General features: G+C 43.7%; 1 protein-coding gene and 1 long non-coding RNA gene across 5 annotated transcripts; one reads left to right on the forward strand and one right to left on the reverse strand.

Moving 5' to 3' along the window:
* Positions 1-748: 748 nt before the first annotated feature.
* Positions 749-1,409, reverse strand: LOC103880684. The gene is made up of 3 exons (XR_641860.4): positions 1,314-1,409; positions 1,083-1,191; positions 749-989 (listed from the first exon to the last, which is right to left on the reverse strand). It is a non-coding gene; the product is annotated as an uncharacterized LOC103880684 (long non-coding RNA).
* LOC100997748 (cytochrome c oxidase assembly factor 6 homolog) lies at positions 1,189-11,868 on the forward strand. Of its 4 annotated transcripts, none has more exons than XM_003893746.5 (3): positions 1,189-1,451; positions 1,989-2,148; positions 11,554-11,868. In XM_003893746.5, the coding sequence occupies exons 1-3, from the start codon at positions 1,240-1,242 to the stop codon at positions 11,641-11,643; spliced, it is 462 nt and encodes a 153-aa protein (XP_003893795.2). In that variant the 5' UTR covers positions 1,189-1,239; the 3' UTR covers positions 11,644-11,868. The 4 variants fall into 4 exon arrangements, with proteins under 4 accessions (XP_003893795.2, XP_021787168.2, XP_009195624.1 ...); XM_021931476.2 differs by lacking the exon at positions 11,554-11,868 and adding an exon at positions 2,624-2,835; XM_009197360.4 differs by having other exon boundaries at positions 1,359-1,473.
* Positions 11,869-12,832: the final 964 nt, after the last annotated feature.

Genomic DNA, 12,832 nt, shown 5'->3' on the forward strand with positions numbered 1-12,832 from the left:
ATATTCTTAATTTTTCTCTTGCTAGTCTTAACAATTAGTGAGAAAGGCCTGTTAAAATTACCCAGTATGACCAGGCATTTTTTTTTTTTTTTTGTAATTCTGTCGCTTCACTTTGTTTCATATGTATTTTTCATTAGGTACATATAAATTTTAAATTTAAAACACATTTCCTTTTTAGACTCAGAAGTCATCTAAGACTCTTTCCTTTCATTCCTTTTATATCCCATCAGTCATATTTAAAAGACATCTATATGTAAACCGACGTCAATAGACATGATGTAAAAGAAGGGGGTGGCTCTGGTAAAGCTAAAGTAACTCCGCTATTAGAGTGCCTTAACTATGGGGGAAATACTTTCTATATTGCAGAACACATATTTGGTGGTACTTAGCATCACATCGCCACCCTGAAGTCTGCATATATTGAATTTGGAATGGCTCAAACTGCACTGAGTGCAAAATCGTAAATTGCTTATCTTATATAAATGTTTTAGAGCTAGATGGTGGAACAGATGGAATCTATTAAGAGAACGGGGTGCCAGATGACTGACTATAAACATCCTTTTTAATAAAGATTCTGCTGAGATATTAACGCATATTTTCTAAATTTTTTTTTTCTTGTTCATTTTGTTTCTAAGACATTAACTCACGTATTAAAAATAACAACATCTCAAAACATTTGAAGCAACTCTCTTCATCCCTTTTAAAAATACCTTGCTGTTTCGGGGGTTAAAAAAAGCCACAAGGGAGGTAACAATACAAATATTTATTTTCCCAACTCCCCCGCCATGGGTTCTGGGACGTCACCGCCTCTTTCTGAGGCCCGTTTCATCCTTTTCTTTTAATCCAAGAAGCGATGGTGTTGTGCTCCTGTCGTCCCAGCTACCTGGGAGGCAGGCTGAGGTGGGAGGATCTTTTGGGTCCAGGATTTTGAGGCTGCAGTAAACCGTGTTCTCACCACTGCACTCAAGACTGGGCGGAAGAGCGAGACCCTGTATCAAAAACAAAACAAAACGAGAACGTATTGCGGTTCTGCAACACTCCGTCCAGTTCTCGCACTCTCAGGTGCAAACTTCCATACAAACCCCTTGGCTCGCCTTATCCCGCGGAGTTAGCCCATTAAGCCTCCGGGACACGCTGGGCGACGATATTCACGTATATACCCTTCTTGCCCTTGAAGGCCGGAAGTCAGTCCTACAGATAAAAGCGAAACAGGAAGACCCGCCCCTCTTTAGAAAGTAAATGGTAGCCCGGAAGGGTCAAAAGAGTCCGCGATTTCGCCGAGTGAGTTGCTTTCTGCGGTTGGGGAGACCTACTCTTCTAGAGCTCGAGCCAGCGGGGCGACCCTGCAGTGGCAGGACTCGGCACCGCGCCCTCCACCGCCGGTTGGTGGCCTGCGTGACCCTTTCCTCTCGTCGACATCGGAAGGAAGCCAGACGTGGGCGGGCAGAGAGGTCGGCTCGCTGAGGGGTCCGGGTGAGGCGCGCATGGAGTATGGGCCCGGGAGATCCCTTGCTGTCCCCGAGCCGCGGGTTCCTCTTGTGCAAAACGGGGTTGCACTCCAGTCGCCTGCTTGGTGATTGTGGCCCCTGCACACCTGTTTCTACAGCGCTTAGGTTCGAACAGTAACCCTGTAAACTAGGCACTGCTGTTCCCGCTTTACTGGTGGGAAACGGCCTCGGAGAGAATAAATGAACTGCCCTAAGCGACTGGGACAGAGCCACAGTTCTCAGCCAGGCTTTCGTAGCCCACGCTGCCGCCGCAGCAGGGATCAAATCACACAGTGTGAGATAAGCGTCAAGAGCGAGTGGTCTTATGCTGCCACCGAGAACTGATTGGGTTCAGTTGCATCATCAAAATCCCGAAGCATGGTTTTTTTGTTTTTTGTTTTAGTTTTAAAGGAAGAGGAGATTGACAGTTTTCCTCTTTCCTTACCTTCTCTTCAGATTACAAAGTTCGTTGTTAATCTCAAATGTTATTTTGGCCAACAGCTTCATCCCAGTAGGAATGGCAGCGCCATCTATGAAGGAAAGACAGGTCTGCTGGGGGGCCCGGGATGAGTACTGGAAGTGTTTAGATGAGAACTTAGAGGATGCTTCTCAATGCAAGAAGTTAAGAAGCTCTTTCGAATCAAGTTGTCCCCAACAGTGGGTAAGTCACAGATGTGTTTATCTTCCCTGTTAAGATACATCGAGCTTATACTGTGAGTGGTAGGCTGACATGAAGCACTCTCTGAGGCATGTCAATTAACAGTGTCTTTGAGGCACAGAGAAAACCTTGCCTGGTAATCTAGCCTTATTTGATGCGTGTACATCAGGTAGATCTTTGGAGAATGTCAGCTGACACATTAAAGAGCATTGAAAAACACAACAAACGTATGAACAATAACCAAAAAATTCCAGTTCATTTCACGGGTGGACTTTTCCAGGATCTTCTGAAGGGGTAGTATTTAATCTTGGGCAGGAGTTGGCAAAATTAATTGGCCTAGAGCTACTAGCAGAAATAAAACATTCCCAGTTGCTCACCCAAAATTCTTTAAGTCATCATATACCCAAAATACAAAGAAAGGAATTTGGTAAGTAGAAGAAAAAAAAGGTTCTTATGGTAGATTCTGTCTCCCTGACAGGCATTCAAGTGCTGTATTCCCTGCCCTTAGTAGAAGGAGGGATTGGAAAGGGGACTATTACTGAGGTTAGTAAGTGGCCGTGTGTGCTAAGTGCTTGACATTTTCATCTTCACCAATACCTGTTAAGATAGGTGCTGTTGGCTGGGCGTGGAGGCTCACACCTGTAATCCCAGCACTCTGGGAGGCTGAGGCGGGCAGATCATGAGGTCAGGAGTTCAAGACCAGCCTGGCCAACATAGTGAAACCCCATCTCTACTGAAAATACAAAGACAAAAAGAATAGCTGGGCGTGGTGGTATGTGCCTCTAATACCGGCTACTCAGGAGTCTGAGGCAGGAGAATTGCTTGAACCGGGACGCGGGAGGTGGAGGTTGCAGTGAGCCAAGATCACACCACTGCATTCCAGCGTGAGCCACAGAGCAAGACGTTGTTATTCTCTGTCTCCAGAGGAGGCAACTGAAGCTCAGAGCATTGAAGTGACTTGCTTGTTATTACTCAGTGATTGGTAGAACTGTAATTTTAAGGCAATCCTAACTGGCTGATGTGGGATTTGAACTTGGATTTGTGTGTGCTTTTTCACTATCTTATGCTGCTCCAAAATATACCATGTAGTTGGAAAACAGATAATTTTAGAGTTGGGGTGGTTTTAGGGGTTTTACCTTCTCTTACCTCAAACCTTTAAGAGGCTTTGAAGGAGGCCACAAGGCGGCTGTGTTGCAGGGAGGGGTCGTATTGGTGGCTGAGCTGGGGATGAACACAGTGAACAGAAATTACTTTATTTTTCTTTCTTTAATTTTCAGAGACAGGTTCTCAATCTGTCACCCTGGCTTGAGTGCAGTGGTGTGATCATAGCTCACTGCAGCCTTGACCTCCTGGCCTCAAAACAGTCCTCCCGCCTAAGCCTCCTGAGAAGCTGTCACTATAGGCATCTGCCACCACGCCTGGCTGATTTTTTTTTTTTTTGGAGACAGAGTCTCGCTCTGTCGCCCAGGCTGGAGTGCAGTGGCGTGATCTCGGCTCACTGCAAGCTCCGCCTCCCGGGTTCATGCCCTTCTCCTGCCTCAGCCTCCTGAGTAGCTGGGACTACAGGCGCCTGCCACCTCGCCCGGCTAATTTTTTGTATTTTTAGTAGAGATGGGGTTTCACCATGGTCTCGATCTCCTGACCTTGTGATCCGCCCGCCTGGGCCTCCCAAAGTGCTGGGATTACAGGCATGAGCCACCGCGCCTGGCCACCTGGCTGATTTTTTAAAATATTTTGTAAAGACAGGATCTTAGTATATTGCCCAGGCTGGTCTCAAACTCCTGGGCCCAAGTGATCTTCCCACCTTGACCTCCCAAAGCACTGGGATTAACAGGTGTTGAGTCACCACATCTGGCCAGACATTGCTTTAGATGAACTCTTCATCTGTAAAACCAGCCTGATACAGCCTATCGCATGGGATTATTATGAAGACAAAATACATAACTTGACATGTAAACCGAAAACTGATCAGTGTGGGACTGTGTGATTGAATTAGATGATTCCAGCAGAAAATGTTGTACCTCTGTAGTCTTCCCATTAGACAGATGCATTGAGAGCAACTCCAGGTTTAAGCTGGAGTTCCCCTTCGATCGCACTTTTATCCTCTCTCTCCTGAAACCCACTGCTTTTTCTCCAGCCTGATGGCTCCCACTCCCACGCTTCCAGGGCGGCTTCCAGTCTGTGTGTCAGAAAGGGTTTTTACAGCCAGCCGTTTGGTTCTTGATGGTACATCTCTCCCACTCAAGCAGACTGGGTGCCATCCCCTGAGGCCCCAACCTCTCTCCGGGTCACTGCATCATGGTTACTGCTAACATAAATTGAGTACATCCTCTCTACAGTCTACACACTTGAAATGTGTCATCTATGTTCTTTATCCTTCATGGAACTCTCTTAGCAGTTTTATAGGTAAGGGCACATTGACATGAAGTCACTTGTAGTTACAGAGCCTGCATTTGAACTCAGTAGTCTGATGCCAGACCCCACATACTTCTCCCTGTGCCTACTGTGCAAGAACAGGATCTGTGAAAATAGCTTGCACAAGTCTCATGTTGTTCTAGAAACTGAGTTATAATTCAAGTCTACTTAAATACAAAAGCCCTGTCTCCTTGGGTCCCTTTACAGTTCTCTCACCCAGTTTCTTCATGTCTAGCAGCCACCACTCTTTGGAATGCCTTCCTATGAGTGTGTTAAATGCCCGTGTTCATTAGAGCTCCTTTCTCTGCTACTCACTTGTCCAAGGCAATCCTGTTTACAGCCATGGCTTGAAGTCCCAGCTTATGTGTTGATGCCTATGTTAGCCCAGGCTGTCATAACCAAATACCTTAAAGAAATTTATTTCTCACAGTTTTGGAGGCTTGAGGTCTGAGATCAGGATGCCAGCATGGTTAGTTTCTAATGAGGGCCCTCCTCTTGGCTTGTAGACAGCCACCTTCTTGCTGTGTTCTCACCCAGCAGAGAGAGAGAGAAAGAGGTCCAGTCTCTTCCTCTTTTTTTTTTTTTAAGACAGAGTCTCACTGTGTCGCCCAGGCTGGAGTACAGTGGCGTGATCTCAGCTCACTGCAACCTCTGCCACCCGGGTTCAAGCAATTCTGCCTCAGCCTCCTGAGTAGCTGGGATTATAGGTGTCCGCCACCACACCCAGTTAATTTTTGTAGTTTTAGTAGAGGTGGGGTTTCACCATCTTGGCCAGGCTGGTCTTGAACTCTTGACCTCTTACCCACCTCGGCCTCGAAAAGTGCTGGGATTACAGGCGTGAGCCACTGCACCCAGCTCTTCCTCTTCTTATAAGGACATTAATCCCATCAGGTTAGCAGGGCCCATCCTCATGACCTCATCTAAACCTAATCACCTCCTATAGGCCCCACCTTCAAATGCCATCACATTGAGGTTAAGGCTTCAACATGGGAATTTGGGAGGTGCATGAGCCTTCAGGCCATACAGTGCCCAAAGGTGCGTCTCCAGCCTGGCCCTTTCTCCAGCTCCAGAACTGCCTTTCCAGCCACCCGTTAGCTGCCAGTTGGAGATGCATGAGGACCAACCTTGTCGTCTGCATATACAAGAGTGAGCTCTTCCGAATCATGCACCCAGTAGGCCTCCTCCCATGCTTCCAGCTTCAGTGAAAGACACCAGCATCAACTTAGGACCCGGGCCCTGGATGTCAACCTTGACTGAATTATTGGAGTGTTCTCGGGAGGGAGATTAGATAAGTCAGGGCTGTGAGCTCAGCTGCTGTCCAGCTTCAGTCTGATCCTTCTGGAAACTCTGGAGTGTGAATTGCACCATAATTAATGACTTTTGTGCCTGCCAGTCATTGGCGTTGGCTGAGGGGCAGGTCTCTGGAGAAGGGGGCAGCCATCTGGTGTTAGCAGCCACTGCCCAGCGCAGCAGGGAGTAGGTACATGGGTCTGCAGAGGGAATCTGGACAGAGACCCAGTAGTGGCCATAATCCCACCTGTCCAGTTGCAGGCAGCATGAAGCCACCACAGCACCCCCACATGGGGTCTGTACCTATAAAACTCACCCGTAGAACTGCAGAGCTGAGTGCAAGCTCTCCACAGCTTGTCTTGCTGCCAGGGGGTGAAGGAGAGGAATGACTGTGTTCATCATCAGTTCAAGTACTTGTCTTGTCCAGGGAAGGAGTATTATAGTTAATGGATCTAGAGTGGAGACTCAGTGTTCCCCTTCTGACAAGAAAAGTAACACATTCACATGTTTTATAAGAAGAGTATTTATTAAAGAAAAGTTCAAGAACACATAGCTTGTCCATTTTAATGAAATGATATCGAAAAAAATCTCCCAAATATAGATGATGGCCCTCCTTCAGCTCTACTGTCATGTTTTTTTTGGTCTATATCCTGTTCATTTAGTCATTCCACAAATACATTGAGCACCTCCCATGTGCCATAGGAAAATACAGCAAGGAAAAATAGAGTGCTCAGCCTTCTTGTAGCATACATTCTAGTATGGGGAGAGAGACAAGTAGTAGAATTAAAAGAATGTTATATGGTGATAAGTGATAGGATGAAAAATCAAACAAGGGTACAGGTTTAAGTAGGATGGTCAGGAAAGGTTTTATTTATACAGAAACTATTTTTACAAAGTTAGGAAAAAGTTAGGGAACAGATAGGCAGATACCTGGTGAAGAGGATTCCAGGCAGAGAGAATGAAACAGCCAAAAACCTGCACTGATGGGCCAGCCGCAGAGGCTCATGCCTATAATCCCAGCACTTTGGGAGACCGAGGCGGGCAGATCACCTGGGGTCAGGATTTGAGACCAGCCTGGCTAACATGGCAAAACCCAATCTCTACTAAAAATACAAAAAGTAGCTGGGTGTGATGGTAGGCGCCTGTAATCCCAGCTATTTGGGAGGCTGAGGCAGGAGAATTGCTTGAACCCGGGAGGTGGAGGTTGCAGTAAGCTGAGATCATGCCACTGCTCTCCAGCCTGGGCAACACGCAAGACTCTGATTTTTTTGTTTTGTTTTGTTTTAAAAAAAAAATGTGTTTAAGGGACAGGAAGAATAGCAAAAGTTAGAGCCAAGAGATGGGAGGCCAGGGAGGTACTTTTTAATTTTTTTCTTTTTTTTTTTGAGACAGGTCTCACTCTGTTGCCCAGGCTGGAGTGCAGTGGTGTGATCTTTGCCATGTTGCCCAGGCTGGTCTTGAACTCCTGGACTCAAGCGATCTGCCCATCTCAGCCTCCCAAAGTGCTGGGATTATAGATGTGAGCCACTGTGCCCATTCATGGTTGGTGCTTTTACTCTTAGTAATACAGAAAGCCATTGGAGAGCTTTGGGTTTAAGAGTAAGGAGGGAAATGAGGCCATGAGAGGGATGACAATCAGTGGAAAGGCGGTGGGACTGATGGGCTGTTGGCATTAAATCCAAGAGGGAATGTTCAGAGGTAGGGGTTGGAGAATGGGATTCTCACAATTGGAATTATGGAAGAGTTGTATTTGTTATGAGGACAAGATATAAGCTTTGATCCTGGGAGTAAGGTAGGTTGGAGGATGAGATCATTGAAGAGGTCAAGGAACTGAGAGGCCATGGTATTGAAAAGATCAGTATGCGGACATTGAAATTACCCACGAGTTGTGACCTGAGTATTGTTGGAGAAAATGATGGTGTATTAGTTCGTTTTCATACTGCTAGAAAGAACTGCCTGACACTGGTTAATTTATAAAGGAAAGAGGTTTAATTGACTCACAGTTCAGCATAGCTGGGGAGGCCTCAGGACACTTAGAATCATGGCGGAAGGTGACGGGGAAGCCAGGCACCTTCTTCACAAGGCGGCAGGAAGGAGAAGTGCCAAACAAAGGGGGAAGAGCCACTTGTAAAACCACGTGATCTTATGAGAACTCACTCACTTTCACGAGAACAGCATGGGAGAAACTACCCGGTGATTCAACCTTCACCTGGTCTCTCCCTTGACACGTGGCGATTATGGGGATTACAATTCAAGATGAGATTTGGGTGGGGACACAAAGCCTAACTATCAGATGGTGACCTGCGAAGTTGAAGACGACTGTAACGAAGAAGGGAAGAAGGTAATATAGTAAATTATTCCCATTGACTTCTGCAGCATTTGACAGCGATAGCCCGTTTCCCATTTACACCCTTGTTCTTCTGCAACACTGTTCTTTCTTAGTGCGTAACTGAGTTATTTCTCAGCCTGCTCTTCACTATCAGTTCTTCGCTCGCTGTTCACCTGTGCTCTCTTTTCAAGTATTACCTTGTCAAAGTCCTACCCAACTGCCATAGAATAAAAGCTGAAAAGTTTTTCCAGAGATATGTGTGCGTAAGGGTGGGGAGGCATACGGGAAGGCAAGAAAATGGAAATATCTTTTGAGTGCATTCTGAATGAGACGCTTTGTTTTTGTTGCCTTTAATTTTCATTCAGTCTTGCGAGGTACTGTTGGATCTGTTTTATACAATAGGAACTAAGGCTCAGAAAGGTAAAATAATGTCTTAGACCAGCCAACCAGTAAAGTAGTAGAGACAGGATTTGAATGTCTATGATTTCAAAATTTGGATCTTTTACTTAGCTGATGTTACAGCCACGAAATAAAGATAAAAATAGTACCACCAAATTGGGATTTAGAATGAATAATTCTATCCCAAAACACCAAAAATACATGCTTATTACAAAATAAATATTCCATACAACTGATATGCTAGCTGTTACAAAAACAAATTAGTTCTCTCTAGTACTCACATGTCTATTTTATAGCATTCCTCAGTGTGACTTGTATAATGGTCCTATTGAAAGTCTTCTGGGATTACAGGCGTGAGCCACCACTCCCACGGCAGGTGATCACCTGAGGTGAGGAGTTCGAGACCAGCCTGGCCGACATGGCAAAACCCTGTCTCTACTAAAAATACAAAAATTAGCCCGGCATGGTAGTGCGTGCCTGTAGTCCCAGCTACTTGGGAGGCTGAGGCAGGAGAATCACTGGAACCCGGTAGGCAGAGGTTGCAATGAGTTGAGATCACGCCACTGCACTCCAGCTTGGGTGACAGAGTGAGACTCTGTCTCAAAAAAAAAAAAAAGTCTCCTATTCCTAAATTAGGAGCAGGGATCAGGCCTATCATTCTAGCATCATCTAACAAAGTTCCACAAACAGAGCAACCAAATATCCAAGATCTGTGATCTTCATATCAAATTAACATATTGTCTTTTTTTCTATAAAACTTTGAAATGTCTCAGAGATCCCAGTATTTTGGCATTCACACTACTGTCCTGGGTCTTATTCAGTGGTTTAGAGACCACTCACTTATGTGTACACAGTATTTCTCAATGAATCCTTCTTGATTCATTAGCCTTTTAGAGAAAGGACCATGTGTTGAGGGTCTTAGGCTGTTTGAAAGAGAAGGTGAGGGCTAGGAAGGAGAGCTTTCCAGGCAGAATGTGATAATATGCAAAGGCATGGAATCAAGATGCACAGGAAATGAGCATGGGGTAGTTCTGTAGGACAAACAGTTCAGTGACTGCTGGTAAATTCAGAGAGGATGGACATGTGTCCTGGGATGAAGCCATCAGTGGCCTTGTTTGTCTTACAAACCTTAAAGGCAATATGAATACCTTGAAAGATCTTCAAATAAGCAAGTGACCTGATCAAATTTGGGTTTCAGAAAGATTATACTCTGGCAGCCTGGGACAGGTGGATTAAGGATGGTTGAGCCTGGAAATAGAGAAGCCAGTGAAAGAGCTGTTACAACAACCCAAGTGAGAAATGATGAGGGTTTGCGCTGGGGCAGTGAAGAGGAGAAAAGAGATCTAAGTGTCCAGGTGGATGTGATGTGTTCATTGAAATAGGTATTAGAGGAGAAACATGTTTGGAGAGGAGCAAAGTTCTGGACAAGTTGGGACTGCAGTGCCAGTACAACCTCTAAATGGCGTTGTCTTAGGCAGTTGGAGATGTGACAGGAGATGCAAACATCTATTAATTTGTCACAAAAATGTTAAGGGCATTGTCCACTTCTTCCTTTGGTATCCTTTATATAACATCCATCCTAGCCCAATCAGCCGGAGACCATCAGGGATGAATCTGTAGTCTGATTTGTGAATGCTTATAACCAGGAAGACCACACACCGAGGAACTGTGGGCATCTCACCAACAAAGAAAAAGAGAGTGGTTAGAAGTTTAGGGGAAGAATGGAGTTTAGGTAAAATTTAAATGAAATGGTGTTTTGACAACCTCAGTACAAAGCATAGGTGTCATCATCAGCTCTGGATTGAAAAGTGGACCAGGGTTTTCTTCTTTGAAGTTAAAAGATTGAGTGTCATGTTCATGTTGAGAAATGTTATCTGACATTCTGAAGCTGAGTCGGAGATTGAGGCTGCTTCTGTGTCAGGGTGCCTTAGATCTAGACAAAAGTGGGATGTTTCCTTCTTACAGATAAGACTTCAAACAGCAAATTTCTGGTAGCTGATGATTTTAGAGAACAAGATTTCTCAATGAATAAGAAAGCAGTAGTCACTCAAATAACGGATCTATTAGCACACTCCGTGGCTGTGGTACGCCCTCGGGGACATGTTTCCTTTCAGCTGACTTTGTGTGTCTGTTATCCCAGCTTGATTGATACAGGGCAGGGCAGATTTTTACATTTTTAGTCCAAGCTAATTTTTATTTACAAGCACCACTGAAATATTTAAGAATTAAATCCTAAGAAAGGCTTTTAACAAAAGAACTAGTGTTTTCTAGTCTGACAATGAAGATGAATTTAGAGTTGGTAAGAAAAATGGTCCAGGCTCAGCATGGTGGCTCACGCCTATAAATCCCAGCACTTTGGGAGGCCTAGGCAGGTGGATCACTTGAGGTCAGGAGTTTGAGACCAGCCTGGCCAACATGGCAAAACCCCATTGCTACTAAAAATACAAAAAAATTAGCCAGGCATGGTAGCAGGTGCCTGTAATTGCAGCTACTTGGGAGGCTGAGGCCAGAGAATAGCTTGAACCTGGGAGGCGGAGGTTGCAGTGAGCTGAGATTGCGCCACTGTACTCCAGCCTGGGTGACAGAGCAAGACTCTCTGTCTCAAAAAAAAAAAAAAAGAAGAAAGAAAAAATGGTCCAATGTGTTCACATTTGAAGCCTTCTGACCTACCTGAGAGCTCTCTGTGGACTCTGAACTTGCCTGCAAGCCTGACCTGTGTGCACATGGGTCCATTTCTTGAGAAGGTTCCTGAGTTATTCAAATTCTCAACATGGTCTAAAACCCAAAAAGGATTAGAAGTCACTGGTCTACACTCTCCTCAGAGACGTATTCATCAAATGCCTCAATTGAAAATGATTCTAGAATATAAATCACTTAAATTTATGTTGAATAATGTGTTACATTTAAATCTGTGCTTTTGCTTATCTAAGTTGCATAACTTGCCCTTATTTCAAATCCTTTTTTTTTTCCAACAGATAAAATATTTCGATAAAAGAAGAGACTACTTAAAATTCAAAGAAAAATTTGAAGCAGGACAATTTGAGCCTTCAACTGCAAAATCCTAGGCTATTCATAAAGATTGAAAGTATTCTTTCTGGACATTAAAAAAAGCTCCACTGACTATGGGACAGTAGTAGTTTAAATGATAGTGAATATCAATTCTTATTCCCTGTATCCGACACTTGATAATTAAGATAATCAAGAACCAGATCTGTGAAGAATTGAAATAAAATGGTATTTAGTAAGAAATCTCTATTTTAAGAAAAAAAGTAAAACCTGTTATAAACACATGTACTTTTTTCTTTTTTTTTAATTAGAGGATGGATAGTAGGCAGATAAAATTTATAATATACATAGAAGTGAAATAAATGGGAGTTTTAGCATTTTAATACAGGCAAGAGCTATTACAACAGCCCAAGTGAGAAACGATGAGGGTTTGTGGAAGGTTTATAAGGAAGAAGGGTGAACTTAAAATATACAAGTAAAATAATAAAAGCCATCTATAAAAAAGCCGATAGCTAGTATCACACTTAATGTTGGGACAGTAACTGGATGTCTAGCTAGTCCGGTGAGACAAAAAAGAAAAAGCATACACACTGGGAAGGAAGAACTAAAACTAGCTCTACTCACATATACTACTATCTTACAGAATGTACCAGTGGATGCACGGAAAGAGCTCCTAGAACTACAAGACAGTCATAGAAAGGTTGCAGGAAACAAGGTCAATATACACAAGGAAAACTATATTCCTATATACCAGCAATAAACAATTGGAATTTTAAACTTAAAAATACCATTTGTGAATAGCACCAAAAAAAATTAAAGGAATACTTAGGTATAAATATAATATATGGAGGCCTGTATGCTGAGAACTGGAAAACACTTGGAAGGAGACTACTCAGATTAAATGGAGAGGCATACAGTTGGCCCTCTGCGGGTTCTGCATCCATGGATTCAACCCCGAACAAAAAATATTCAGGAAAAGGAAAAACAAAAGAGTAAAAATAATAAAAAGTTAAAAATCGAGTATAACACCTATTTACATAGCATTTACATTGTATTAGGTATTATAAGTAATGGAGATGATTTAAAGTACAGGCATACCTCAGATATTGCAGGTTTGGTTACAGACCACTGCATTAAAGTGAATTATCACAATAGAGTGGGTTACACAAATGTTTTGGTTTTCCAGTACACATAAAAGTTATGTTTATACTGTTGTCTAGTAAATGTGCAATAGCATTGTCTACTTAA

Source organism: Papio anubis, chromosome 1, assembly GCF_008728515.1.
Source record: "Papio anubis isolate 15944 chromosome 1, Panubis1.0, whole genome shotgun sequence".
Classification (NCBI taxonomy): Eukaryota; Metazoa; Chordata; class Mammalia; order Primates; family Cercopithecidae; genus Papio; species Papio anubis.

Coding starts and splice junctions, on each gene's coding strand:
- LOC100997748 (XM_003893746.5), top strand. CDS start 1,240: ATGGTAGCCCGGAAGGGTCAAAAGAGTCCGCGATTTCGCCGAGTGAGT. Junction 1,452..1,988: donor AGACGTGGGCGGGCAGAGAG/GTCGGCTCGCTG, acceptor TTTGGCCAACAG/CTTCATCCCAGTAGGAATGG. Junction 2,149..11,553: donor CAAGTTGTCCCCAACAGTGG/GTAAGTCACAGA, acceptor TTTTTCCAACAG/ATAAAATATTTCGATAAAAG.